At 53.2% G+C, this 26835-nt stretch overlaps 1 protein-coding gene across 1 annotated transcript; it reads left to right on the plus strand.

The window, feature by feature from the left end:
- Window positions 1-2585: 2585 nt before the first annotated feature.
- Window positions 2586-9387, plus strand: PROKR2 (prokineticin receptor 2). The gene is made up of 2 exons (XM_004593343.2): window positions 2586-3178; window positions 8619-9387. The coding sequence occupies exons 1-2, from the start codon at window positions 2721-2723 to the stop codon at window positions 9313-9315; spliced, it is 1155 nt and encodes a 384-aa protein (XP_004593400.1). The 5' UTR covers window positions 2586-2720; the 3' UTR covers window positions 9316-9387.
- The last annotated feature ends 17448 nt before the right edge of the window (window positions 9388-26835 follow it).

Raw genomic sequence — 26835 nt, forward strand, 5'->3', positions numbered from 1 at the left:
TTTGAACAGGGCACACTGCTCCCAAACCCAGCTTCCTCCCAGGGATTTTCCTCCCACAGGCCCACACTGAGCCCCAGTTCCTACACAAGGAGTGACCTTGCAGCAGATGCGGATGCTCGCCCTGCAAGGATGACCTGGACAGGGCACCATGGCCGCGCTCAGGCGAAGGTGCCCAATCTTTGGAATCATGCCACAGATTCCGGGCTGCTGTGGTCCCGGGCACACCTCTGTGCAAATGCGTAGAAGCACCCGGTAGGGGTCAGCCCTGCAGCCTGGGGACCCACGCCAGAGCCGCGGTAACTATGGCTGCCCCACGACCACGGCGTGGTACTGCACCCTGACTTTCCCCGACCCCAGCGCACAGGCGGGCGGCGGACAGCGGACACTCCCTCCCCCGGCGGCGTCGAGCGTGGGGCGGGGCGCAAGGGCGGGTGCGAGACGGTGGGCAGAGCGGCGGGGCGGAGCGCCAACTCCTGCGGGAAACGAAGACCGCCACGCGGCGGGGAGGCGCGCCAGGCAAGAAAGAAAAGGAAGAGGCACACGCGTTCCCCGACCCCCGACACGCACAAACCCAACTGCAAGTTCAGGGCCACATCCCTTGGCGGGAACGGAACGTCCTGGCTCGCGCGATCCGCGCTCGAGCTGCGAGGTAGCCACGCACATCACGGCGAGCGGTGGAGACAGGTGAGCGCTCAGGCGGGCGCAGCCTGGGCATCCCCAGGCAAGGGGCTCTGATGCCCGCTTTTGCTTTGCGTTCCAGCACTCTGGGAATGAGCCTGTGCTCCCTGGAAGGCAAAGCGGGCAGGGGGGCTGTAGGCTGGGACTGGGGGTGCGGGCGAGCACGCGCGGAGGGAGCCCCAGACTGCACGGAGGAACAGGAGTCCCTGCCCCTGCCCCTGCCCGAAAGGTGAGCCAAAGAGAATTGTTACGATCCCGGTGCGATCTCCCCGCACCCCACGTTGTCTTGCAGCGTGAAAGCTCTGCTGGCTGTGCTTCTGCAGCAGGCGGTTCTGACTTGGGTCTTGCCCTTGGCCTGGCAGCGTCTCCCGATCCCGCGCGCCCGCATGGGGAGTTTGCCAAGGACGGAGGGACCGCTGGAGCGGCTCGGTAGTGGCCGGGAGGACACAACAACAGAAATGGGGTCAGGACATGCTCCTCACGGGCAGCACCTTTTCGTTGGGGCTTAGGGCTGAAGCGCTGCCGGGGCTCCGAAGCCTGCGGGAACTGCTCTCCGGCTTTTCAGCTCCAACTGAGTGGGGTCTCTGGGGATTGAGGTCTCGCGGGCGACCCGACGGGAGGACACCTTGGGCACAAATGCCACTGTGTCTGGAACATCGCCTCTCAGAGATTTTCGCCTCCCGCTTGCAACTGGAGGACACATCGCAGCGTGGGTGTCATGGGTGTCGCTGTACCTCTGTGACTCCTGTCCCTTTTTGTCTGCGTCTTGCCGCCTGCACCTTGCAGCTCCAGCCCTTGGGTGATTTCCGTGTGTCCTGGGGGCAAAGGGATGGCTAAGGATTGGTCACGGGGCCCCATTCAGCAGGTGTGGGGTTCAGCTTCTTTCCTCCAGCTGCACCCCAGGGTGTCCTGTGCTCTAGGGGCGCGGAACTTAAGGGTTGGTTGTTTGTTCATTTGTTTTTGGCTTTGGTGTTTTTTTGTTTTGTTTTGTTTTTCTAGTTTCCTCTGCTGTGGGCATCCTGAGGCAGTAGGAACCTGGGGACTTGGCAGGGAAGGACAATACCACCCTCAGACCCTCCTGGGAATCCCTTCCGCAAACTTGGGGGCTGTTTCCAGTTAAGTCAAACCTTGGTCACCCCCACTTCTGGCGGTCAAAGACCTTGGGGAGCAGTGATGGTGTCTCCAGGGCAGGGCTGACTGGGGGGAGGGTGAGTGGAGCAGGAAATTGATCAAATAGTGGATGCTGGAGTTGGAAGACCTCTGTAGCAGGTTCCCAGAGAACAAGGTTCAGCAGAGAAGCCCTTCCCACTCCCACACCCTCCCCCTGCAGCACCCTGCTCAGGGCCTGGGGCACACATTCAGTTTTCCAGAGGCCTCTGCTATGTGCCAGGGCCACAGGAATTTGCTTTACAGGAAGGTCGGGATCCTGAGAGCATAAATCAGTGGTTCGGCATGAATCAGCCACTCCATGTGAAAATGGGTTTTGTATTCCCAAGTCCGTGGTTTGGCCAGGACAAAAGGGAACAATGCCCAGCCTTAAGGAAAGGACCCCCGGGAACCCTGGCCTCTTGTTTCATTGCCCTTGGCCAACAGATGGTCCGAGAATGTGACTGCTGGAGAAGCCGGGACTGGGTGCCAGAAGCAGTCTTGGGAAACTTCCAGAAGATCCCTGAGGCTCTAGGTGGGGAAAGGACAGCTCAGCCCTCTCCTTGGTGTCTCTGGAAGCGTCCAGTCCACCCTGCGCCTTGGTCTTCCCAGCAGCTAAGCGGACAGTGGAGAGCTTAAGTCTCCTCGCCCCAGCTCTCTGGGTAACTCTATGAGTCGACAGAGTGCTGGGGAACTCTGCAGGGGTGCGTCCAGGTGTTCTGCACGTAACCCACTGCTTGTGTCTCCTTCCAGGACCCACGATGGAATGTCAGCTCTCCTCAGGGTTGGGAACATGGTCCTAGGCTTGTCGATGCTGTGAGACCAAGGTCCAGAACCCCTAGCTTAGTGCACTCCAGCCTTCAACTCACTCATACCCACCACCTACAGACATCACCATGGCAACCCACAATGGAAACACCAGCTTTGCACCCAATTTTAATCCTCCCCAAGACCATGCTTCCTCCCCTCCCTTCAACTTCAGCTACAGTGATTACGACCTCCCTCTGGAAGAGGAGGAGGACATGACCAAGACCCGAACCTTCTTCGCAGCCAAGATCGTCATCGGCGTGGCCCTGGCAGGCATCATGCTGGTCTGCGGTATCGGCAACTTTCTCTTCATCGCTGCCCTCGCCCGCTACAAGAAACTGCGCAACCTCACCAATCTGCTCATTGCTAACCTGGCCATCTCCGACTTTCTGGTGGCCATCGTCTGCTGCCCCTTCGAGATGGACTACTACGTGGTGCGCCAGCTCTCCTGGCAGCATGGTCACGTGCTGTGTGCCTCCGTCAACTACCTGCGCACTGTCTCCCTCTACGTCTCCACCAACGCCCTGCTGGCCATCGCCATTGACAGGTGAGGGCATGGTGGTGGGGGTGAGGATCAGAGACGGGGGGCGGGGCAGGCTGGGCCAGGCTGCCACTTTCCTCACTGCAGCTCTGGCGGGCTGGTGCCGAATGCTCATTGATGGGCCAGGAGGTCAGAGGGAACTTTATTTCTCCAGTCGTGTTCTCTTCCTCTAAGTAGGAGCACGAGTGATGCTCCTGAGGCCCCCCAACTCTGGACCCTGCCCCCAAATACCACACCTGCTTCAGATACCAATGGGTCACATGATAGCAGGTGACATCAAACACAAAGGCAAAGGTAGAAAGTTTAGACAGATACTACTTAAAAAGAAAGGGGCGGGCCCGGCGGCGTGGCCTAGCGGCTAAAGTCCTCGCCTTGAACGCCCCGGGATCCCATATGGGCGCCGGTTCTAATCCCGGCAGCTCCACTTCCCATCCAGCTCCCTGCTTGTGGCCTGGGAAAGCAGTTGAGGATGGCCCAATGCTTTGGGACCCTGCACCCGCGTGGGAGACCCGGAAGAGGTTCCTGGTTCCCGGCTTCGGATTGGCGCGCACCGGCCCTTTGCGGCTCACTTGGGGAGTGAAACATCGGATGGAGGATCTTCCTCTCTGTCTCTCCTCCTCTGTATATCCGGCTTTCCAATAATAATAAATCTTTAAAAAAAAAAAAAAAAAAAGAAGAAAGGGACCACTAACTAGCGTGGCTTCCAATCAGTTAAAATATACCAAGTGTTTCCTGTACCCATTACTCAGATGGAAACATAAGCTTTCCATCACCTAGGAGACATCCTAAGGCCCTCACCATTCACTCTTCCCACTCTGGGCAACCGACTGACCTGATTTCCACCCTATTAGCTCAGCCTTGCTCATTCTTTAGCATCAGCAAAAAGGACTGAGACACTGTATGCTCTTTTAAGATTCGCTTTATTTATTTGACAGAGTTATAGAGAGACATAACATCCTCCATCTGTTCGTTCAGTCCCCAAATGGCTGCAACAGCTATGACGAGGCTGGGCCGAATCTGGGAACCAGGAGCTTCTTCTAGGTCTCCCACATGGGTGGCAGGGCCACCTGCACCTGGACCATCTGCACTTTCCCAGATGCGTAGGCAGGGAGCTGGATTGGAAAAGGAGCAGCCAAGACGCAAATTGATGCCCATATGGAATGCCCAGATGTTGTAGGCAACAGCTTAACCTGCTGCACCACAACACCAGCCATACTGTGTACTCTATTTCCCAATGACTATGCTAAGCTACTGGTTTTCAAATGAGTTAACCTAGGCCCGACACAGTAGCCTAAAGTCCTTACCCTGCATGAGCCAGGATCCCATATGGGTGCCGGTTCTAATTCCGGCCACCCTATTTCCCATCCAGCTCCCTGCTTGTGGCCTGGGAAAGCAGTAGATGATGGCCCAAAGTCTTGGGACCCTGCACCTGTGTGGGAGACCTGGAAGAGCTCCAGGTTCCTGGTTCCCGGCTTTGGATTGGCACAGCACAGGCTGTTGCAGCCACTTGGGGAGTGAATCATCGGACGGAAGATCTTCCTCTCTGTATATCTGTATATTCAATAAGAATACATAAAAATCTTTAAAATTAGATAGCTTGCTTGGTTGCATAGATGGGTGTGCTCGTTTGCATACACTTGCATTAAATGGTCCAAATTTACAGGAACAGCTAATGACGAATCCTGCGTATCTCCTAGGGGCTCTGAACGGGCTGTTGGTGTTACACTCTCGTGAGCTGCGGTGAAACTCTCACTCACAATGTACTTAATCATCATTATTTCTTTTTTTTAAAAAATTAAGATTTATTCATTTTTATTGGAAAGCTAGATTTACAAAGAGAAGGAAAGACAGAAAGATCTTTCTGCTGGTTCACTCCCCAAGTGGCTTACAAAGGCCAGAGCTGAACTGATCCAAAGCCAGGAGCCAGGGACTTCTTCTGGGTCTCACCTTTGGGCCGTCCTTGACTGCTTTCCCAGGCCACAAGCAGGGAGCTGGATGGGAAGTGGGGCTGCCGGGATTAGAACCGGCGCCCATATGGGATCCCAGTATGTGCAAGGTGAGGATTTAGCCGCTGAGCTATTGCACCCTGCCTCACATCTCCCTTTATTTCCTTTTGTCTCTTTTCACCTCTTCAAATGTGTTCTCCATGCTATTTAGGCTTGTTGTCTCTTTTAATCAGCCAGTTTATTTATTTGTTTGTTTGTTTTGTGAATAAGCAGTGATACAAGAAGCTCCTTCCTCTTTATAGCAATCCTGAGGTTCTCTAAGCCCTGAACTGTTTTTGAAACATGTGACCATCAACCCACTGCACCAGATTGCCCAGGGGAAATGATGTCCCCGACCCCCTGCAGGGGAGCTGTTTGGGGATAGGGCCCAGAAATCTGCATTTGTATCCAGTTTCTCGGGTGACTGTGATGCTCACTGGGTGAGCACCATCACTCATCGCCTCGTCCTGCTGAGACCTCAGCGTCCACAGTGTTGCTTTGGGGTTTCTGAGGAAGCCATTGCTCTGGTGCAGCCTCACAAACAAAAGAGATTCCGTTTTCATCGTAAACTGACTCTGCCTGGTCGGCCTCTTAGTTCCATGGGGAGTTCTGCCATCCTCACTTCCCCACCCTGGAGAAAGCCATCAGCCGTGGCTTCTCTCCCTGTCCCACCCTTACCCCATCCCTGGTGCTCAGGCCCGCACCACATCCCAACAGTTTTCCCACCATCTTTCAGAGCATCGTGGCTGGAATCTGTCAGGCTCCCCTAACACGTACATTCCCTCCCTGGGGCTTGTGACATGCCCTGAGACTCCCACTCAGCATCAGAGTATCCCCCTCGATGACTTTTCCTCAAACATCCCACGGCTTGCAAAGTCTTACAGAGAGCCTTTTCGGGAAGCCCGTGTGCTTTGGGTGCTGTGACCAGACCTTCCATCTTCTGCCTCCACAGTGCCGAGCACAGAGCCTTGGCTCGCTTCACCTCCCAAACAGATACTGAGACAAGGATTCATGTGTAGGCAGCCCAGGAATCCCTAGTGGGCAGGGAAGCGCCCGACAGAGGGCGAGCGATTACACGCTGTCCACCTGCAGCCAGGTAAATGGTAGCTGAGAGTTCTTGCAGGTGAGAGGGGCTGGGGGCTCTCCTAAATGTTGGTGAGAGCTGCTCTGGAAATACCGTGTTCAAGGGGACGCTGGAAGCCTTGAGGCAAAGCCATGCAGATGTTGGCAGAGCAAGTGGACAGCTGTGCATTGAAACAAGGGTGAAGGGACAAGAGACAGCAACAGCATGTGCTGCAAGCCAGTGGCCCTGCAGCAGGCATCCCGGTCCTGCCGTGTGCCCTGGCTCCGCATGTGGAAACGCAGAGCCGTGCAAGGCGTCGCCATTGATGTCAGAAGGCTTGTCTTCCTCCCAAGCACTGGCACTCATGAAACAAAGACCAATCACAAGATGCATCAGCAGGCGCTTAAAGGAAGACTTGCTCATCACGTCATTGATACAGTCCAGGAAAGCTTTGCTGGGAAAGAGGTTGAGGACACGGGTACTGTTCCCATCAGCTTCTAGTCACCTCCGTGTTGAATGGGGCATCGTCTCACCCTAAACAATACAAGAAGACCACACACAGGGCAGGGTCTCAGCCCCGTCACTCTTCAGCTGTGGAAGGGTGCAAACATGAGGGCCCAGTAGGCTCTGCAGAGGCGGGAGGATGGGGCAACCTTGGTTCGCGTGGAGCAGGCAACTGGCTTGTTTGAGTTAATTTTATGAGCTGTTAGGTTGAGACCTCAAGGGTGCAGTTGGCTGTGGAATGAGCTGGGCAGAGGGGTTTTCTCCCTGGGAAGGGACCTGCAGAATGGCAGGAGCCCAGGCACTCACAGCCTTGGAGGCGCACATTGAATTTCCAGTCTCACAACACAACGCCTGAGAAGGAGGAGCCCTCTGTCCTCCTCAGGTTCAATTCAAATTGAAACATAAAGCAAAGATGATCGGGCAAACTCTCAGCTTTGCCCTAATGACTTTGGTATTTGGAGGATGGGGACTGATACCTGTAGGCATGGGGCGCACTTCATGCTGAACCCCAGACTCATTTAGGTTTGAGTGTGGTGACACTTCCATAGTCCTTGGTGAGACTAGTCTGTCCTACAGTGCAGAAGCACCAGCAGAGCCGCCCAGTGTCAGTTCTGTGTACTGCAGCCAGAACAGCTGGCTCTTGCCAGACACGCCCGGGGTGGAGAGCTTGGGAGGACATTTAACTTTGACTCCAACACAAGCCCACCCGTATTGTCCTGCTTATGTAATGCAGACTGACACCTAATGGGAGGGATCAATAACTTCTTCAAACACTGCCTAAGTATGGCACCCACCTCTCCCTCTGAGACATATAACCCTTCCTTCTCTTTAAATTATAAGATAATTGGGGCTGGCACCATGGTATGGTAAGTTGCAGTGCTGGACCCCATATGGGCGATGGTTCAAGTTCCAACCGCTGTTTTTACTGATTCGGCTCCCCTTCCTATCCAGCTCCCTGCTAATATTCTTAGGAAAATAGCAGGAGATGGTTCAAGACCCAGGAGAGGCTCTGGCTCCTGGATTCAGACCTGCCCAGCATCAGCCATTGTGGCCATTTGGGGAAGTGAACTCAAATAAAAACAGACAAATCTTTTTTTTTTTTTTTTAAGTTGCAAGACAATTGAAATGAGGAGTTTCAAAGTATTACATTCTGGGCCTGGCGTGGTAGCTTAGAGGCTGAAGTCTTCACCTTGCATGTGCCAGGAATCCCATATGGGTGCTTGTTCTAATCCTGGCAGCTGCACTTTCCATCCAACTTCCTGCTTGTGGCCTGGGATAGCCGTTGAGGACAGCCCAAGGCCTTGGGGACCCTGCACCCGTGTGGGAGACCTGCAAGAGACTCTGGGCTCCTGGCTTCAGATCAGCGTGGCTCTGGCTACTATGGCTGCTTAAGGAGTGAATCATCAAACAGAAGATCTAACAACAACAAAAAGTATTACATTCTTGGGCAGAATGGTGAGATTGAAAACCAAAGTAGTACAATCGGACTCTTTGTAACCCTAATGGTTTATTTTTCCATTGAGCACCTAGAGCATACCTTCCATGCATCACTGCATTTAATGATCATGGAAGCCCTGCAGGTGTCGTCTTATCTCATGTTCCAGTATCAGAGAGATTGGGTAATTGACTCATGCTAGAACCCAGAGCTAACCAGGGAAACAGGCCAGAACAAGATTTATTCAGCCTGTTCGACCTGAAAACCTGTGCTCTCTCTCCCACATCACCTCCCTACACCAAGTGCCAAATGTTGCTAAAGTAAGATGAAGATTGGGGAGACTGGAGACAGAAGCATGAGGATTTACTGAGCCCATGTGTCGGCTTTGGTGTGTCTGGGGTTGGTTAAAAACCAGCAATGCTTCCACTAAAACCGTTGCTTTGCCCCCTCCCAAACCAGGTATCTTGCCATCGTGCACCCCCTGAAGCCGCGGATGAATTACCAGACAGCCTCCCTTTTGATCGTGGCGGTCTGGGCTGTGTCCCTCCTCATCGCTATCCCCTCGGCCTACTTCACCACCGAGACAGTCCTGCTCATCGCCAGGAGCCAGGAGAAGATGTTCTGTGGCCAGATCTGGCCCGTGGACCAGCAACTCTACTACAAATCCTACTTCCTCTTCATCTTCGGCCTGGAGTTCGTGGGGCCGGTACTCACCATGGCCCTGTGCTACGCGAGGATCTCCCGCGAGCTGTGGTTCAAGGCGGTGCCGGGCTTCCAGACGGAGCAGATCCGCAAGCGGCTGCGCTGCCGCCGGCGGACGGTGCTGGTGCTCATGGGTGTCCTCACGGCCTACGTGCTGTGCTGGGCGCCCTTCTACGGCTTCACCCTGGTGCGCGACTTCTTCCCCACGGTCTTCGTGAAGGAGAAACACTACCTCACCGCCTTCTACGTCGTCGAGTGCATCGCCATGAGCAACAGTATGATCAACACCATTTGCTTCGTGGCGGTCAAGAACAACACCATCAAGTACTTCAAGAGGATGCTGCTGCTCCACTGCCGTCCCTCCCACCAAGGGAGCAAGTCCAGCGCTGAACTTGACCTCAAAACCAGCGGCATGCCCGCCACGGAAGAGGTGGACTGTATCAGGCTGAAGTGATGCGCGGATGTGTTGTGTCTGCTCAGAACATCACATGCCCTTCGCCAAGTGCCCAGGGGCTGCTTGGGCAAGGGCAGCTGGGTTGATGATTCTCAGCCAGAACCTGCAAGGAAACTAGGTGCAAACCACAGTGGCCAACACTTCCTGACACCTGCTGAACACCCACTGGTACGCAGTCACGCCCTGAGCGGCGACTCACTTGTCTGAAATCCTACCATGTGCAAACCACGCCAGTGGGATTCGACAAGGACAACAGGAGCTAATATTGAGCAAAGGCATTTAAGAACAAAACAGAAAAGCAGATCTGGGGAACCATCAGACTGTGTAACCAGAAGGGGATAAATGACTAGAGAGAGAGAGACCCACCCTCCTTACTGCCCTCGTCCTCTATGCACAGAAATGTCTAAAGGTTATAGAAGGCACTTGGACACAATGGCAAGGTGAAGTTCACCTGTGTGGGCTTGGCAGCCTCATGGAGAGATGGTGGGCTCTCCCACCCAGCTCCTGGGGGAGAGGGGAGGGGAGGGGAGACTGCTCCTAGAAGCAGTCTCTAGGCTTCTGGTTACCAGAAAAGCATTTTGCTTGCAACCAGGCCAGGCTGCAATGGCTTGGTTTCCAAGAAAAGAATCAAAACTTCTTTCTGACCAGTGCTTGAGAGCGCCACATTCCTTTGGGCAATGAGATGAATGTGTCAGTCTCCTGACTGCTCCGTGCGAAGGTTCTGCCCTTGGTGCCCTGTTTTGCCTTCGGGAAGTGGGGATGAGGAAAACATCCCCACTGGGCTCTGGTGAGGCTCAGGTGACTTGTGAGTCCCCATATTTCTTCCTGATTCATTCTGCAGCTGAGGCTACACCTGGTTTAGGGTTGAACCTCTCTCATTTAGTCGACTCCTAACTTTCTGTAGGGAAGGGAATACTTAGCTGTCTGCCTATTTGGATTTGTTTGTTTGTGTAATTTTCTGTTAGTTCCTTTTTCCTACTGTGAACTTTCGACCACTGTTTTTAATCTCTCAATAGTCAACAGATCCCTAATAGTCCAATCACTGTACCATCACAAAAGGCAACATCGCTGCTGGATTAGCCTACGCAAAATCATTCATGAATTCTGACTTTAAAAAAACCAATGCGTTCCAAAGCCAAGCAGCTTACCTATGTTTTTGACAAATAGAATAATAACTGTATTATCTTTTGTACCCCACCCTGGCTCTTCTTGTAAAATTCTCTAAGAGTAGAGTGTGTACCAATTAAGTCTGTTAATAGAATTCATCCCCTTTCCTCTTTATCCTAAGATGTACCATCCTCCTTTCATTGACATGTAACTGAAAAGGCTTGCAAATATAGTGTGTATTTGTGATATTCCAGTGAATAAAAGTGTGATGTTGTTATCAAATGAAAATGCTAGTATAGGAATCTTAGCCTTGGGGTACAAGTGTTTTTTCTTGCTTATCTTTTCTATCTACATCTTTTTTATTTTATCTTTTCTTTATCATATCTTTATATAATATTAATAGCCAATATTTAGACATTAGTGAAGACACAGCCAGCGTGATAGTTCCACATTGAAACACAGAAGGCATTTTTAGAAATCAGGCAGTGCATACCAGCACCTAACCTCATCGCATTCGTCCCTCAGGTTTAGTGTCTGAAGGTCAGCAGGGACCGCTCCACTGTGCCAATGGCACCCTTTCGTTTCAGAAATGGAGGCATCTTCGAAAGGAAGCTGGGCTGTTTCCAGCTGACGGTCCATGTCTGCTGAAGGAACATTGTGATGGGTCACCAGTTCCACAGCCGGAATGTGAAGAAGGAAAGACGAAGCCGTTGCTTTATGGTTGCGGACGTGTGGCTGGCGCACAGTTAGACTGTGAACAGGAAAGGGCAGATGTGCTCAGAATGGCTAAAACGCTCTTACAGAGTCTCCTTCGGCATCTCAAACGTAAACGAAATGGCTTCCCAGACTGAAGAATCAGTAGATGACTTCCAGCTCTGCAGCCTGAAAACCAATTCCAGATTTAACAAGGAAGAATGTGACAAGTAGGAGGTGATGAGAAAAACCAAGTGAATTCAGTTTCCAAGGGGAAAGGATGGCTTTGGACCAAGTCCTGCCCATATCACCATTTCCTCTGCCTTGGGCTGGACAGGACACACACACACACACATCAATAGGACAACAGACCAGGAAAAGCTTTTAAACGTGTGTCATTCAGCATCTGCCTCGTCAGCTAATCTTTGCTGATGAGCAGAGGGCGCAGCCCACCCCTGGCTGCTTTTTAAGCGGCCGGACCAACTTTATTTGGGCGACCAGTATGCCCATTGGACTCCAGCTTTTTCCTGCTGGCCACCCGCCAATGAGCTCTGGGGACTTGGGGGTGACGAATTAGTGACTAGGGACATCCATGGATACAGACACTGTACATGTAGGTGAGAAATGAATCCTTGGGGACACCTAACAGCAGGGCCACTGTACTTGCTGGTAAGTGAGGGGACTGAGACCTGGTGGGATGGAGGGGAGACATTGGAAGATCTGTATGGGTCAGACTGATTCACCAGGTCACATGAAAGTCCTGAGATGGACATGTTAACACAGAGTATTGCTGGCCACCACAAACCAGTCCATGTGAAAGCTAGGGCTGAGGGCCTGTCTAGCACAGCTAGATCCAAGGACCTGATTGAGTGTTGGAACAGGGGACAGGTCACATTAGGCAGGGCCATGACACTAACCAGCATGCAAAAGAACCAGTCCCAGGAACAGATTCTGTGGGGGATAAGTGGGCCCAACCCTATAGAAATACAAGTCCTGCTGGTTAGCTCAAGAGCTGGGAGTAGTAATTGGCTGAACTAGGTGTGAACATGGAACCCGTCAACACTCACGGGTACTGGGGTTGAGAATAGGCTGGGCAGGTCCAAGCTGCAGCACCTGCATGTGCATCCTAAAACAGGGTGTAGTGCAGGCCAGCCCACAACATCCACCAGTTCATACAAAGGCCAAGATGAAGGGAAAGACTATGCTGGGTAAGGTCCTAGTACCTGCTGGAGCATGTGAGATCTGGGTCTGAGAGTGGGCTGAGTGGGGGAACCTGGGAAACTCTCCTACTGGGCCATAGTTCCCACTGGTGAGCATGTGTTCCAGACCCAAAGGTCAGGCAAGCTGGGCAAGGTAGCCCTATCCGTTGGCAAGTGTGTGGGTTGGTTTTGGAAGGGGGCAGACTTGGCAGGGCCAAGCAGACCTTAGCCCACTGGTGAGTGCAGAAACCAGGCTGGAGTGTAGGTCATGCCGGGCTAAGGTATTACACCTACTGGTTCAGATGAGCTGGGGATGGGAGCAGACCGAGGAGGGCTGGGTTGTAGCACCCGTCAGCAAGAGTTGGGACTAGGGGCTAGCTAGGTCAGACCAGTTTGCAACATCCAAAGACAAAGGCTAAGACAGATGAGGGGCTATGCCAGGCCGGGTCAGAGCAACCACTGGCACGTGTGAGATCTGTGGAGGAGAGCAGGCCTGGCTGGGGAGCAAAGGGGATGCCCTGGCCAGGTTGTGATCCCCACTGGAGAGTACAAGGGCCAGGGTGGGGGCTGCACTCTGGTCTGGATATAGCTGCAGAATCCCTCGGCATGTGTGTGGGCTGGGTATGGGATGTGACACACTGTGCTAGAATCCAGCACCCACTGGTGCTCGTGAGAACAAGAGTAGGTATAACACAGGACAGGACAGGTCTCTGCCTCCAATGAGCCATGTGTGAGCTTTGTCTGGGTATGAACCAGGCTTGGCCGGGCTGTAGCACCCAACAATAAGAGCCGGAGTGGGTAAGGAAAGGTCACTGCTCCTACTAGGACAGGAGGTGGACTAGCACGTGGACCCACTGGTGTGCGCGAGACCTGGCACTGGGAGAAATCCAGATGGGGGAGCATTGGGAACTCCTCTGTTGGGACTCGCTCCCTGCAGGTGAGTGCAAGAACCAAGACAGAGAGCAGCCCAGACTAGGCTAAAATATGGTACCCACCAGCATACATTTGGCGCAGGTCGGGGGGCAGGCCAGGCTAGGTCAGTCCATATCACCAACTGGCAAATTCAAGTGCCAGAATGGAGTGTGGGTCAGGCCGGGTCAGGGTGCAATACCAGCCAGTCCGCATAAGGGCCGGGACTTGGGGCTGGGAGGGCTGGGCTTGGCTGTAGCCCCCACCAGCGTGAGTTGGAACTGGGGGTGGGCCTGGCCAGACCAAGCTACAGCACCTGCTGGCAAATGCAGAGGTGAGGTGGGCTGTATTGGGCCACAGCACCCAACCAGCACATGAGAAACCTGGGGGGGGGGGGCTATGGAGATGGCCCCAGTGAGGGGGCTGCGAGGTGCCCCCTGCTGGGCCACCACTCCCACTGCTGAGCATGAGGGCCAGGATGGGAGCAAACCAGACCAGGCAGGGCCACATCCCATGACCTACATGTGAGCTGGATCAGGGAAAAGCCAGGCTGGGCTTACTATATCTTCTGGTACATGCATAAGCCAGTGTGGGTGTGGAATGATTAGGCTTTGTCACAGCATCAACTGGCAGATATGCTGGCACAGGGGGCAAATTCTGTCAGGCACAGGCATGGCTTAGACAGACGGTGGCACCACTGGCACCAGTGTGGACTAGATAGTGGGGCTGGTTGGGACGAAATGGCTTCAATGCCAATCAACATGTGTTATCTCCTCTTCCCAGAGGCCCCAGGTGCACACCACAAAAGGAAAGATCAGGACACAAGAAAGTAACTGGTGCTCTTCCAAAACAGAAAAAAAAAAAAAAAAAAAAAAAAGTGATTTAACTCCGAGAGTATGAAGGGAAATAGCATTCTGTCTCTCCATGGGTCCCAAGTGCCTCTCTCTTTGGAGAGAGGAGGCAAGAGAAAGAGTCACGTGCTTTCCCCTGGATTCAACACTCACCCACCGGATAACATGATGGGTTGAGAGCTTGTCTGCAAAGTAGAGAGATGTGGGAGAAAAGCCAGAAGGAAGCACACGTCCTGGGCTGCCCGCTGGGTCTAAGAAAGTCAGCAACCCTCCATACCACACATCCCCTTGCCCCTTCCCCTGATCAATACACACTCCCTGTTCCCAGGAGCGCTCTCGTTCCCCAGCCCAGCCTTCTGCAGACCAATCTTCCAGTGAGGTGGTATGCTGGCAGCCCAGCCTTCTGCAGACCAATCTTCCACTGGGGTGGTATGCTGGCCCAGAGCTCTGCCTACCCTCCATGGTCCCAAGTTCCTGGCACATGGGCTGGCCTGGGATCCTATCCCTCCACATACCCAAGACCTAGGCCCATTCAAAGTCCCCTAAGCATGGTCTACCAGGACATCAGGCCAGCATGCTAACCTAGGGTTTATTCTTCCCTTTCCTCCCCCTCTGCCAGGGTCACCAGGCTCCCTCCACCTGCCTGGGCGTGAGCCCTCAGGTCCCCACATGCCCCTGCCCTGTCCCCCAGGTCCCCTGCAAGCCCCCATACCTAGGCCCCCACTAGCCTGTGCGTCCACTGCAGGTGCAAGCACAATGGCTAACTTTTTAAAGTATCTTTTTTTTTTTTTTTTAAGATTTATTTTATTTTTACTACAAAGTCAGATATACTGAGAGGAGGAGAGATAGAGAGGAAGTGGAGCTGCTGGGATTAGAACCAGCAGCCATATGGGATCAAGGCGAGGACCTTAGCCACTAGGCCACGCTGCCAAGCCCAAAGTATCTTTGCACCATTATTCCACCTTGAGTGTTTTTGCATTTGCTTCTGGTATTCTTAGTGGCTCTTTCTTCTTCTTCTTCTTCTTCTTTTTTTTTTTTTTTTTGTAGGTTTATTTGTGTCATTGTTGACACTTCTTGTTGTCACATAGTTCTAATCTCATGTTCTTTGCCAATTTAGGGACTTTTAAAAATATGGTTACCATAACAACACTTGCAAAATTGATGGGTTAGCTGTGTTATTTAGCAGCTGCCATGTCCCACCTGGGAGAGACACCCTCTAAAATCCAAGGTGCGCTTCTATTTTATGTTATCACAGATTCAGGGGCCAACAGCCATACACTCACCATGACAGACACATCTGTCAGTTCACTAACCCCATCACCACCTCCTCTGAAGTCCAAAACACATGTTCTCACTCAGTAAATTGCGAATTTCCCACGTAAATCTCTCCCAGGAGCCCCCAAGTGAAGACACTCAGGGGTGACTGGATGCTGGCCTCTGAGACCCTCGTCCTCCAACACCGGAGAGCTGGGGTCTGCCCTAAAAGCTATCTCCTTGCTGAGTCGCAGGTGCTGGAAGCTGACACAGCTCCAGTTCTTTCCTGGGAACATGGGATATGAAGTGAATGACTTTCGGGGGGAATCAAATATGGGGTTGCCCACTGTCATGGTCACATCAGAACCTAGGAAAAGGATACAGGTGTGGTAGCCAATTGAAAAAAAAATCCTTAGGGATTAGATAATTAATTCAGGAGAAGCCTGGAAAGAGAGAAGGAAGCAGCATGGAGGCGGAGCCCTCAGTCCAGTGCCAAGGAAAGCCGTGGGGAGCCGAGCTTCTGTCTGTCCTGGACTAGGGATGGAGCAATGCAGGGAGAAGTTCATGGAACGGCCAGCCAGTCCAGGTGGCTGCACTGCACAGGTGCCAGCGTCCGCAGCTGGAGCTGCAGGCACACAGACAGCAGGGAAGGGGTCCCAGGGCCATCTGGAAGGCCTAACAGTGTCCACGACCACTCTATCCAGAATATGCCCAGTTCCTGAAATGTTGAGACTTAGGTACCAGTGACGGTATGAAGAGGTGAGGAGGCCCAAAGAGTTCAGAAGATCCTGCAGGCAGAGCCTTGGGGACGGATTATAGGCCTAAAGCAAAGGCTCCAGCCTGAGCTGGTTCTTCTCTGCTCTTCTACCATGTGGGGATGTGGCGTTCAAGGCACTGCCTTGGAAGCAGAGTCCAAGCCGCAACCAGGGGTCTTGACCTTACACTTCCAGGCCTCCGCAAACAAGAGCCCGACATATCTCTTGTTCATGAATGGCCAGCCAGTGGGTTTCTACTACAGCTGCACAAATGGATTGATATCAACACAGAACAACTTCTCTCCTAAAACTAAGGGCTGACAGACCCCTGTAGTTTCCTGCCCAGTGCCAGCCAGGGACTAGAGGCGGTCTTCCCACACTGAGCAAAGTGGAGATGCCAGGCACAAGTGAGACAAGAGTTATGACACAGACAGCTGGAGAAGGGGCAGAGATCCACTCACCTGCTGAACGATCTCAACCCTCTTCCACTTCTTGCCTCCTGACTTTGGCCTCCTGCCCTCCCCTCCTGTCTTCCCTCTGACACCTGCCGCTCAGAGACCAGCGTTCACCATGCCCACCATGTGGCAGACTCAACAGACAATACATACCCTTGTTGTATCATTGCCCCAAATGTTCCCAACTGTGTGAAGGCAGCTTTAAATAGAAATGCAATGTATTTAAGTAGTGTTGTAAAGTGGGTGGTTCCATAAGGGGACAGTGAAAACAGATGCCAGGGGGAGTGAGGGTGGCAGACGACTCAGAGTCCTCTGCTGCTTGCGGTGGGGCGGGGGAGGTACAGTCATGGAAGCTGTCACATTCTACCCACAAGGAAGTGGGTGGTGTTAACACAGACTTCCATGTGCTGCCATAGGAAGTTTTCACTAACTTGTGGATCCCAAAAGCCTCAAGTATTACTGACACAGTGGGACTGATTGGCCAAGCCCATGAGTGGCGCGAGCGTGTGAACAATATTTTGGATAATGGGAACAGATCCAGGTAAGTCTTCAGCACTCTCATAACCCTTTCAACTTCCCGAACATTCAGTGTGGGAAAACAAATTTAAGAGCATACAGGTGGTCCTCTGCATCCAAGGTTCCACTGCGTAGATTGAACCAACAACCCTGGATGGAAAATACTGAGGTGGGGCCAGGCATTGTAGTATGAGGGAAGGGCTCCGCCTGCGACATCATCATCCCATATGAACATCAGCTGGAATCTCAACTGCTCCACCTCCAACCCAGCCTCCTGCTGATGTGCCTGGAGAAGCAGTGGGAGAGGGTTCAAGTCCTTGAGCCTCGGCCACATGGGTGGAGCATCCAGATGGCACAGCAAGATGTCCTGCCTTTGGCAGCCGTGGTCACTTTGGGAGTGAACCACCTGATACAAGACTCTCTCTCTCTCTCTCCCCCTACCCCTTTGTAACTCTTCAAATCAATCTTGGGGAAAGCAACAGATGTTTTCCACCTACACCAAACACATCTAGATGTTTTTTCCTGTCATTATTCTGTACGCAACTTTACCAACTTTCCACATAGTGTTTACATTGCATTAGGCATTAGAAGTAAACAGGGATGATTCAAGATATGTGGGGAAATACACATGTTATATGCAAATAGGATGTCATTTACCATGCAGGGCCTCAGCATCCGTGTTCTGGGGAGCCTCGGGGATCCTGGACCCGATCCCCCAGGTGTATTCTGCCACGACAGTACACATGATGTGCAAGTAAGATGCATGCACATACGGACGAGGTTCCTGGCAACTAACATATGACAATGGGAACACATGATAGCAGATTTTCTCACTCAATAATATGTTGCAGAAATAGCTGCAAATAACTGTGGCATGTTTTTGGGATGGGTACGTAACATTTCATGGTGTGGTTTCTGTCGTACTGCAGCCTGACTCTCCATTCATGAATGTGTTATTTCCATTTTCTTTCAATGTAGTGAATAAAGCTGTGATAACTCTCTGTGCATCAATGTCCTTATGTGTAGAAAGTGGGGGCTTTAATAATATTTCTTTTGGGCCTGGTGCAGTAGCCTGGCAGCTAAAGTCTTCGCCTTGCATGCACCGGGATCCCATGTGGGCACCGGTTCTAATCCCTGCTGCCCCACTTTCCATCCAGCTCCCTGCTTGTGGCCTGGGAAAGCAGTCAAGGACGGCCCAAAGCCTTGGGACCCTGCACCCATGTGGGAGACGTGGAAGAGCTCCAGGTTCCCAGCTACGGATTGGCACAGCACCGGCCATTGCGCTCATTTGGGGAGTGAATCATCGGACGGCAGATCTTCCTCTCTGTCTCTCCTCCTCTCTGCATATCTGACTTTGTAATAAAAATAAGTAAAGCTTTAAAAAAACCCCAATACATGTTATGATAAAATCATTGGAGGGCACCTTCCTTCAGTCCTTGCTTTCCATTACTATTCCACTGTAGTAGCTACAAGTTTCCTCCCCAAGCTCCTGCAGCGACGACATCGCTGACTGCGCTGCCTGGGCTGTGATGAACTGTGACACTCAGCTTTCCCTCTCTGCCATCACCGATTATGCAGATTTCTTGCCGGCACTGATAAGTCCCCACTCTTCCCTGATGCTTTTTGCAGGACTCGATATTTTTGCTTATTTCAAAAAGTATCTCACTTCCAAACCTACTGAAACACTTCACGGGGACCTTTGTAAAACAGATCAGCAGTTCTGCTCCCAAGGGCTTTTTCTCTCTCTGTTTTTAAGATTTATTTATTTTTTAATAGGAAAGACAGATATACAGAGAGGAGGAGAGACAGAGAGAAAGGTCTTTCATCCACTGGTTCATTCCCCAAGGGGCCACAACAGAGCTGAGTTGATCCGAAGCCAGGAGCCAGGAGCTTCTTCCAGATCTCCCACAGTTTTGAGCTGTCCGGTCCTGCTTTCCCATGATGTGAGCAGGAAGGGGAGTGGAGCAGCCAGGATATGGGATCCTGGGGCATGCAAGGTGAGGAGTTTAGCCACTAGGCTACCGTGCCGTGTGGCCTCTCTCATCTTTAAAACTCGTCTTGAAGCACTGTCACCATGTCCCCATACAGCATTCTGCAGTGTTGGGTGTACTTACGGGACCGCGAGAGCAGTGAACCCCACGTGCTCGCCCTCCCTCCAGTCCTGGGGAGCACCTTCTGCTTTTCTGCAGAAAACCAGACTTGCTTTTCAGATTTATCCACATCAGTTTCTAGACAAGTTCTGAAAACTGTACAACAACTACAAAATTGAGGCGGGAGGGTAGGCGTAGGGCAGAGCAGTGAAGACGTTGCTTGGACACCGCGTCCCATACTGGTCACTTGGGTTTGAGTCCCTGTTCTGTTCTGATTCCAGCTTCCGACAAAGGCTCACCTTTTAACACAGCAGGCGTGTGCTCCGGGTGCTTGGGCGCCTGCCGCTCAGGTGGGAGACCAGGACAGGGTGCCGGCCTTGAGACTTGGACTCATCCTGCCCCCACTGCTGTGAGCATCTGAGGAAGAAACCAGTGTGATGAAGGCTCTCACCCTCTCTTTCTCTAATAAATTAAGTAAATGATAATGTTAAGGCAGCTAGGCAGGTTCTAGCTCTGGTATATAAGAAGAGCCAAGGAAAATAAGGTTTTTTTAAAAGATTTTTTTTTTATTAGAAAGTCAGGTATACGGAGAGGAGGAGAGACAGACAGGAAGCTCTTCTGTCCGATGGTTCACTCCCCAAGTGGCCACAATGGCTGGTGCTGTGTCGATCCGAAGCCAGGAGCCAGGAACTTCTTTCTGGGCCTCCCACATGGGTTCTGGGTCCCAAGGCTTTGCGCCGTCCTCAACTGCTTTCCCAGGGCACAAGCAGGGAGCTGGATGGGAAGTGGGGCCACTGGGATTAGAACTCATGCCTATGTGGGATCCTGGTGTATTCAAGACAAGAACTTTAGACACTAGGCTACCACACCGGGCCCAAAAATAAGTTTGAATGAAAATAAATTTATGTGCAATCGAAGAAGGAAGTCAGTCTTGAAAGCAGGACCCAGATTTCGGTCTGTCCCCCTAAGAAAAGGAATTCACCGAACTGAGGGAGCAATGCCCCTGGTCCAACAAGGTTATACTAACCCAACTGAAGGAGTGATTTGCTTCTCTAACAGATAGGAACCTTGGTGAGTAGGGTTTGTGTGATTACATGTATTCCATATCCACACTTTCCCAAAAGAGGGAGAGGGAGAATAAACAGGAGACACATGCTCACAGCTATAGAAACGCCAGTCTGATCACAGGATTGGCGCTCCGTTCACTGGCCCCAGACCTGGGGCTTGGAATCAGCAGCAACAGCTGTGTTCAGGAGCAGCGAGATTCCATCCCAGGAGCAAGCTGCCAGCCATGAGGGGACCAGCCCGAGGGTGATGTGAAAAGGTGATGCGTGTGGATCAGGCAAGAGAAGGAACGGGGGTGCTGGGGACCAATGTGCCAGCGGCCATGCAGAGCTCATGAACCCTTGCAGTGCTCAGAGCACAGTCCCTATCGCCCACCACACAGATGACACGGATGTCCAGCGAGACCAAGGCATCTGCCCAAGGTCACACAGCCTGCAGTGATGGAGCGAGGCACCGATTGGACTGAGGCACTGCCTTAACCAATACATACCAATACAGTCCTCGGAGGATTTGAACCTAGGCAAGGGCCTAAGGTGCTTGGCCAGCCTTCCGGGGACTATTGTTCCCAATGGCCTCAGGGAGCCTGGGCCACTTCATCTCCTGGTCTCCCACCTTCCCTGTGTCCCAGCCCCACCCCAGCCTCCACTGCGAGGGGCAGCCCCTGGGAAATCCACTTCTCAGACCAACGGAGTTGATTTTACAAGGAGAGGTTTTTGATGAAGGAATCCTGGGAGCAAGGAATTAGAGGCATTAAGGTTTACTCAACTGTCCATTTCCTAGAGATGTAAGCTGAGCAGTTGAGGCTTCTGTCCAAGCTGCTGAATAAAGGCAGAGCCAGGATCCCAAACAGCTGTGGTCCAGGTGGCCCTCTGCTGCCCTCTGCCGGCCGAAGACGGCACTGCCTCGCTGCATTGGGAACTCTGTCTCCACCAGGCCCTCAGTCAAGGGATGGAGCCGGGAAGTTCTGCGAGTGACCACTGCTGAAAGTTGATGAAAGTTGAGGCTGCCTAACAGGAGAGGATGCATCATGTTTAACATGCAAATGGAGGACACAGTGAAGCACAGAATACTAACATTTGGGAAATTTGAGTGAAGCAGAGAATTCTTACGGTATTTCTGCATGTCTAAAACCACTTCAAAACGGAAAAGCTAAACAGCTGCACCTTCAACGTGCCACCCAGCAAGCACAGCCAGCCGCCAGGCCTCCGGGTAACATGACCTCTGCAGGCGACACCCACAGAAGATGTGGACTTATCTCCATTGGGGCCCCTCCCAGATTCTAGTGCTTGACAACCGTCGCAGTGGGCAGGGCGCCCAGGGACCCGTGTGACTCACAGGAGGGAAGGCTGTCCCGTGGGCAGTGGCCATGAAAGACGCTCCATGACATGGACTTGCCATGCACACCCACACACACATGCACTTCAGAAAGTGACTGGGAGAGAAACAACAGGTGTGTGTGTGTGTGTGTGTGTGTGTGTGTGTGTCCTGTCCCCACACACATCTTTAAGATTTTTTTATTGGAAAGTCAGATATACAGAGGAGAGACAGAAAGACCTTTCATCAATTGATTCACTCCCCAAGTGGCCACAACAGCCAGAGCTGAGCCAATCCGAAGCCAGGAGCCAGGAGCTCTTCCAGGTCTCCCACACTGGTGCAGGGTCCCAAGACTTTGGACTGTCCTCGACTGCTTTCCCAGGCCACAGGCAGGAAGTTGGATGGGAAGTGAGGCTGCCGGGATTAGAAGTATCACCCATATGGGATCCCAGGGTGTGCAAGGCGAAGACTTTAGCTGCTAGGCTACCACACCAGGTCCAAATAACACATCTTTATTTAAAAAAAAAAAAATCGTAAGTTGCAAAAAGGCTGAGTGCATCCTGGGAGACACACTGTCTACAGCAGAAGGCCCCCTAGGACATCAGGAACCTCAGCCACGGGCACCAGCACAGGGTGCCTGCTCGAGGGAGCTTCAGCCACTGCTTTCCAGTCTGGACTGCACCTCGGAACCACCTGAGAAACTTTTCCCCAAACACTGAAGGCTGCATTCTATCCCAAAAGATTCTGAACGCTGGAGTGTGGTCTGGGCACCAAGCCCTCTCCAGGTTCTTCAGGTATTCCTTCTCTTAATCTGAGAATCATCGCTTTGACAGCTCTGAAGATCAAAGACCAGCTTCACCATATTGCTGCAAGAAACTTCTGCAAGTCCCAATGCTGGATGCCCCGTGGGAAGGAGAGCCAGAGGATCCCGGCCAAAGGCAAATCTCTGGCTGCTGGCCAGCTCAGCACGCCCCAGCACACGCTGGTTCTAGCACACGGGATGGACCTGCAGGGAGGGGTGGCTGCCCTGCAGGAAGAGGCCAAAGGCTGCCACGGAAATTCTGGTTAGGTGTGAAGGGGGCAGAGCAGGGTAGGGGCGGACAACAAGCAGGAATCTCAGGATATCTAGGAGGTGCAGAGGGCAGGCCTCTCTCCTGGATCCTGAGCCCACCAAGGGGACAGGACAGTACGAGTTCCATACTGCTGGCTGCAGGGCAGGTGTGAGAAAAGAGCTGGTGTTTGCTCAGGCAAAGCCCCTGTGAAGAGGCCCCATGGGCCATTGGAAACAGGCCCATGCAGGCCAGATGCGCAGGCCTGGCACTGCAGATCACTGTGGCAGTGGAGCCCTGAGAATGGGTGGGAGTCCGGTGAGGGGGTGGGGAGCAGCCAGCTGCAGAATGAGGATGTTAGTGATGAGCAGAAGGGATGGCCAGCAGCAGGCTGAAGGACGAGCACAGAGGTGGGCACAGGCCAGGAGGGTGGCCTGTGAGGGCAAAGGCGCCCTTAGGAACAGCGCGCCCCAGGAAGCAATGCCGTCCCACACCAGAGACCCAAGACACCAGGCAGCCACCCCTCCTACCACCATGGCCTTCCAAATGCACTCACCGAACCAAGCCAAGAATGTCATATCCTGAGAACCAGGACTGGGGGCAGGCATGGCTGGATGGGCAGTGGCACCTAATGGTACAAGTGTGGGCTAGAGGGTGGGGTCGGTTGGGTTGAGCTAGGCTTCAATGGCCAATGATGTGTACAAGTGCTAAATGGGATGTGGGACAGACCGGATCAATCCACTGCCCATGCTGGCAGGTACAAGGACCAGAGCTGGGGGGCTGGTCCAGTGGGAGTTATTGGGGGCCACTCTAACTGGGCAGCTTCCGCTGCTGGGTGTGAGGGCCAAATGTGTGATGGGCAGGGCAGGGCTGGGCTGGGCTGGGCTGGGCTGCAGCACCCACTGGTTTGCAGAGGAAGGAGGGTAGAACAAATTCATCAACCACTCCAGTGAAACTAGACAGCCAATTTCTGGGTGAATGGAGACTCTGAGGTGGACTACGTTAGCCAATTGATCTTGGGAGGATTTACTAATCCTGGGAGTGGCAACATCAACAGCATCTTGGAACCATCGTAATCACTTGAGCGGAATCCTCAGAACATGCTCCAAACGGGGACCCTGGGATGGCACTGGGATGGCACTGGGTACTGGGGAGGCTGGGCGTGCCCTCTCCTAGACACTGAAGAAGAAAAAGAAAATGTGCAAACAATGGCCTTGCCCACTTTCCCCTGATCCTTGACCCTTCTCACCCAAACATTATCAAAAATAAAATAAAAGAGACCCACACGTAATCTAGAACGTAATGTGTTTATTTGTATGGTAGGAACACTCGGGTATATAAATAAGGTAGATACTTCCATGTACAGTAGGTCGTGTTCTTACATTGTGCTAAGAATCTACACTGACAGCAGTGCACACAGAAGGACCAGCTGGGACAGGTGCTGCTTTGGGACGACACCAGCCGGGCAGGTGCATGGCACAGCAGCGCACAGGCGCATACCCCCCGTAGGAGGCCACCGGGACTGTCCCCCGGACCCCAGCCCTGAGAGACACTCTGAGGGCAGGAAACAGACACTAACACCCAGTCTCTGTGTGTCCTCCACGCGAGCCGGGGAGGGGGCCGAGCAACTGTCCTGGGTAGACCCCTGGTAGGTGCAGACACTGGCAGTGATGGGTCACCCATGCAGGACTGCCTGGCACTCCCAGCACAGATCACTCCCCGAAGAGGCGGGGAACCACTGCTAAGTTTGGGAGACCTTTCCAAGAAAATAAATCCTGAGTGGGGAGAAATCCAAAAATGGCACCGGCAAGGGCAGGGGAGCCGGACAGGGGCAGGGGAGTCGGGCAGGGGCTGGGGAGGCGGGCAGGGGCTGGCTGCTCTTCCGCTCCAGGTGGGAGGGGTGCTGGACATCAATCAACAAGATAACAGCACAATCGCGGACCTCTGGGATGGAGCAGGGCTGGCCTGTGACACCAGACCCCAGTGAACTCCCAGCCCCTCCTTTGCCTCCGCTCACTCTGTTGCACTGCCAGTGGCCTCCCAGGTCCTGGCTCGCTCTTCTGCCTCCTAGGCCAACTGTTTTATTGGCTCCTGGTGCCAGCTCTGCCCTCTGCTTCATGCTCAGCCCCTGGCCACCCAGCCCGTGAGACATCAGAGCGCTGGGTTTCCTACAGGCTGCTGTCTGCGTACGGAGCAGCTAAACGAGGACGTGCAGGAATGACACTCAGAAAACCAGCTATGCACATCCGGCCCGCTGACAAACATCCTTAACCCCTTTGCCAAACCGGTGCTCCTTTGAGAGAAACCAGCAAAAACAGTGCAGGAACCCACTGGGGAGCAGAAAATGGCGCCCCAGCAGCCCAGGACAGACTCCGCCACACGGATAAGTGGATGGTACCTGGGACAACAGCACCAGCTGGCCGGCCTAGCTGAGTGGTGCCCAGTACCTGGGAGAGCCCTGCAGGGCTCTGGCCTCAGCCTCCCTCTTAGGAAGAGGTCAGGGTCGGCCTCCCAGGGCTGTGTGAAGCACTGGGATGCCGTGCTAGCCATAAGGTGGGCTGCTTCTCTTGCTCCGTTTCCCTGGGAAAAGCAGGGGTGCGGGGCAGCGGCAGCATGTTGGTGGCCAAGACCCCCTCCATCCCTGGCATTAGCACAGTGTGTTAAAGGGCAGGCTGAGCCCTTAAACATCACTCCCATTTACTGAGTGCTATGATGTGCCAGGAGGCATGCTGAAAGCAGATGTGCACTCCCTCCATCAATCCCACATGCAGCCCAGGAAGAAGGTGCCATCCCCTACCCCAACCCCAACCACGTCAGTAGTGCAGGCAGGGTGAGGGCAGCCCAGGGACTAGCCCAGACCTAAGGCCATGCGAGCCCATGCCTGCCACCTTGGTCATCACTCTCGGCCATGGTTTCCTCATTAATCAAGAGGGCATGAGAATAGTACCCAATCAAAGATGGCTTTCTGGACGAAAAGAGATAATGTATGTAAACCCTTAGCGGTGTGCCTGGCACAGAGTAAGCACTGCGTGATGACCATCATGACTAACAAACACCTGCTGGTATCTCACTGGCTCAAGCGTCAAGAGAAAGAACCTCAGTAGAAGCATCTGCAAGAGAAGAAGGGAAGGCATGGGGTCTCCAAACAGCCAACAGCTCTGGAAGCCACTGGAGCTCACCCCCTCTGCCTGCCACTCTCCTGAGCTCTGAGGACATGCGAGCACCCAGCTACAGCACACACCCCCTAGCCTGCTGTGCAGCTGAGAGGCAGCCCCAAAGCAAAGCCCCACCTTCATCCTGCAGAGCAGCCGGTGAACACGGTCATCTGGTCAACCTGACAGGGCAGTCACACAGCAGAGACCCAGCCTCCTGGGCACACGAGTGCCGTGCAGGACCGAGGGATGAGCCCATCAGGGTCCCCTTCATTACCACACTCCAGCGCCCTGTGCAGGTCATACCACAAGGCACCCACCCCACAAGGGAAACCAAGTTAGGACGTAGGAGCTGTGAATCTCCCAGCTCTGGAAGCAAGGCAACTCTGCGGAAGTGGCTAGAGGGACGAGGAAGTGCAGTCTGACCGAGATAGGAACGGCAGGAGGCTCTGCCCAGGCACCAGCGGCATCTCAGGAGTGGACGTGCCTGCTCCGGCTCCTCTGTGTCCCAGACAAGCACGGGGGCTGTGTCTGCCCAGGGCTCCCTGCTACAACAACCTGCACACCTTGCACGGGTCGGCCCTCTCACCTCGGCACCTCTGCACCGTCCTCTCAGTGTACCAAGGAGCCAGACCCTCCTCTGCCTCCCTTTGACACAGAAACAACAGCAGCCTAACTCATTACCAAACAGGCGACCTACCCCATCAACCTGCACAGTATTCCAGGCAGGGGCGCTCTGCCTGGAGTCACTCACCTGCCCCCCGCTGTCCACAGTGGGGAAGGCCTGAGCTACCGGGGGGCTCAGCGACAGAGTGAGGATCTGAACCTAGGGATCCCCTGCCTCAGGCTCCAGCCAACTCAGCAAGTCTGCGCAGTCTCCCTTTAAAACACATGCTTGAGTTTTCTCAAATAAGGTAGTTGCGGGAGAAAAGTCCAGGGTCGAGGGGGGAAATACCATAAAAATACTTTCAAACTCCACCTGTATAAAGCCAACCACTGTCTTTCATCCCTCTGAAAAGGGACCAGTTCACACATATTAAACACTAGGAGTGAACACTTTCTACAGGCAGCATTAAAATACTCAGGGACAGGAAACAGGCAAAATAAATAA

The sequence above is a fragment of the Ochotona princeps genome, chromosome 22 (assembly GCF_030435755.1).
Source record: "Ochotona princeps isolate mOchPri1 chromosome 22, mOchPri1.hap1, whole genome shotgun sequence".
Classification (NCBI taxonomy): Eukaryota; Metazoa; Chordata; class Mammalia; order Lagomorpha; family Ochotonidae; genus Ochotona; species Ochotona princeps.

Coding starts and splice junctions, on each gene's coding strand:
- PROKR2 (XM_004593343.2), top strand. CDS start 2,721: ATGGCAACCCACAATGGAAACACCAGCTTTGCACCCAATTTTAATCCT. Junction 3,179..8,618: donor CTGGCCATCGCCATTGACAG/GTGAGGGCATGG, acceptor CTCCCAAACCAG/GTATCTTGCCATCGTGCACC.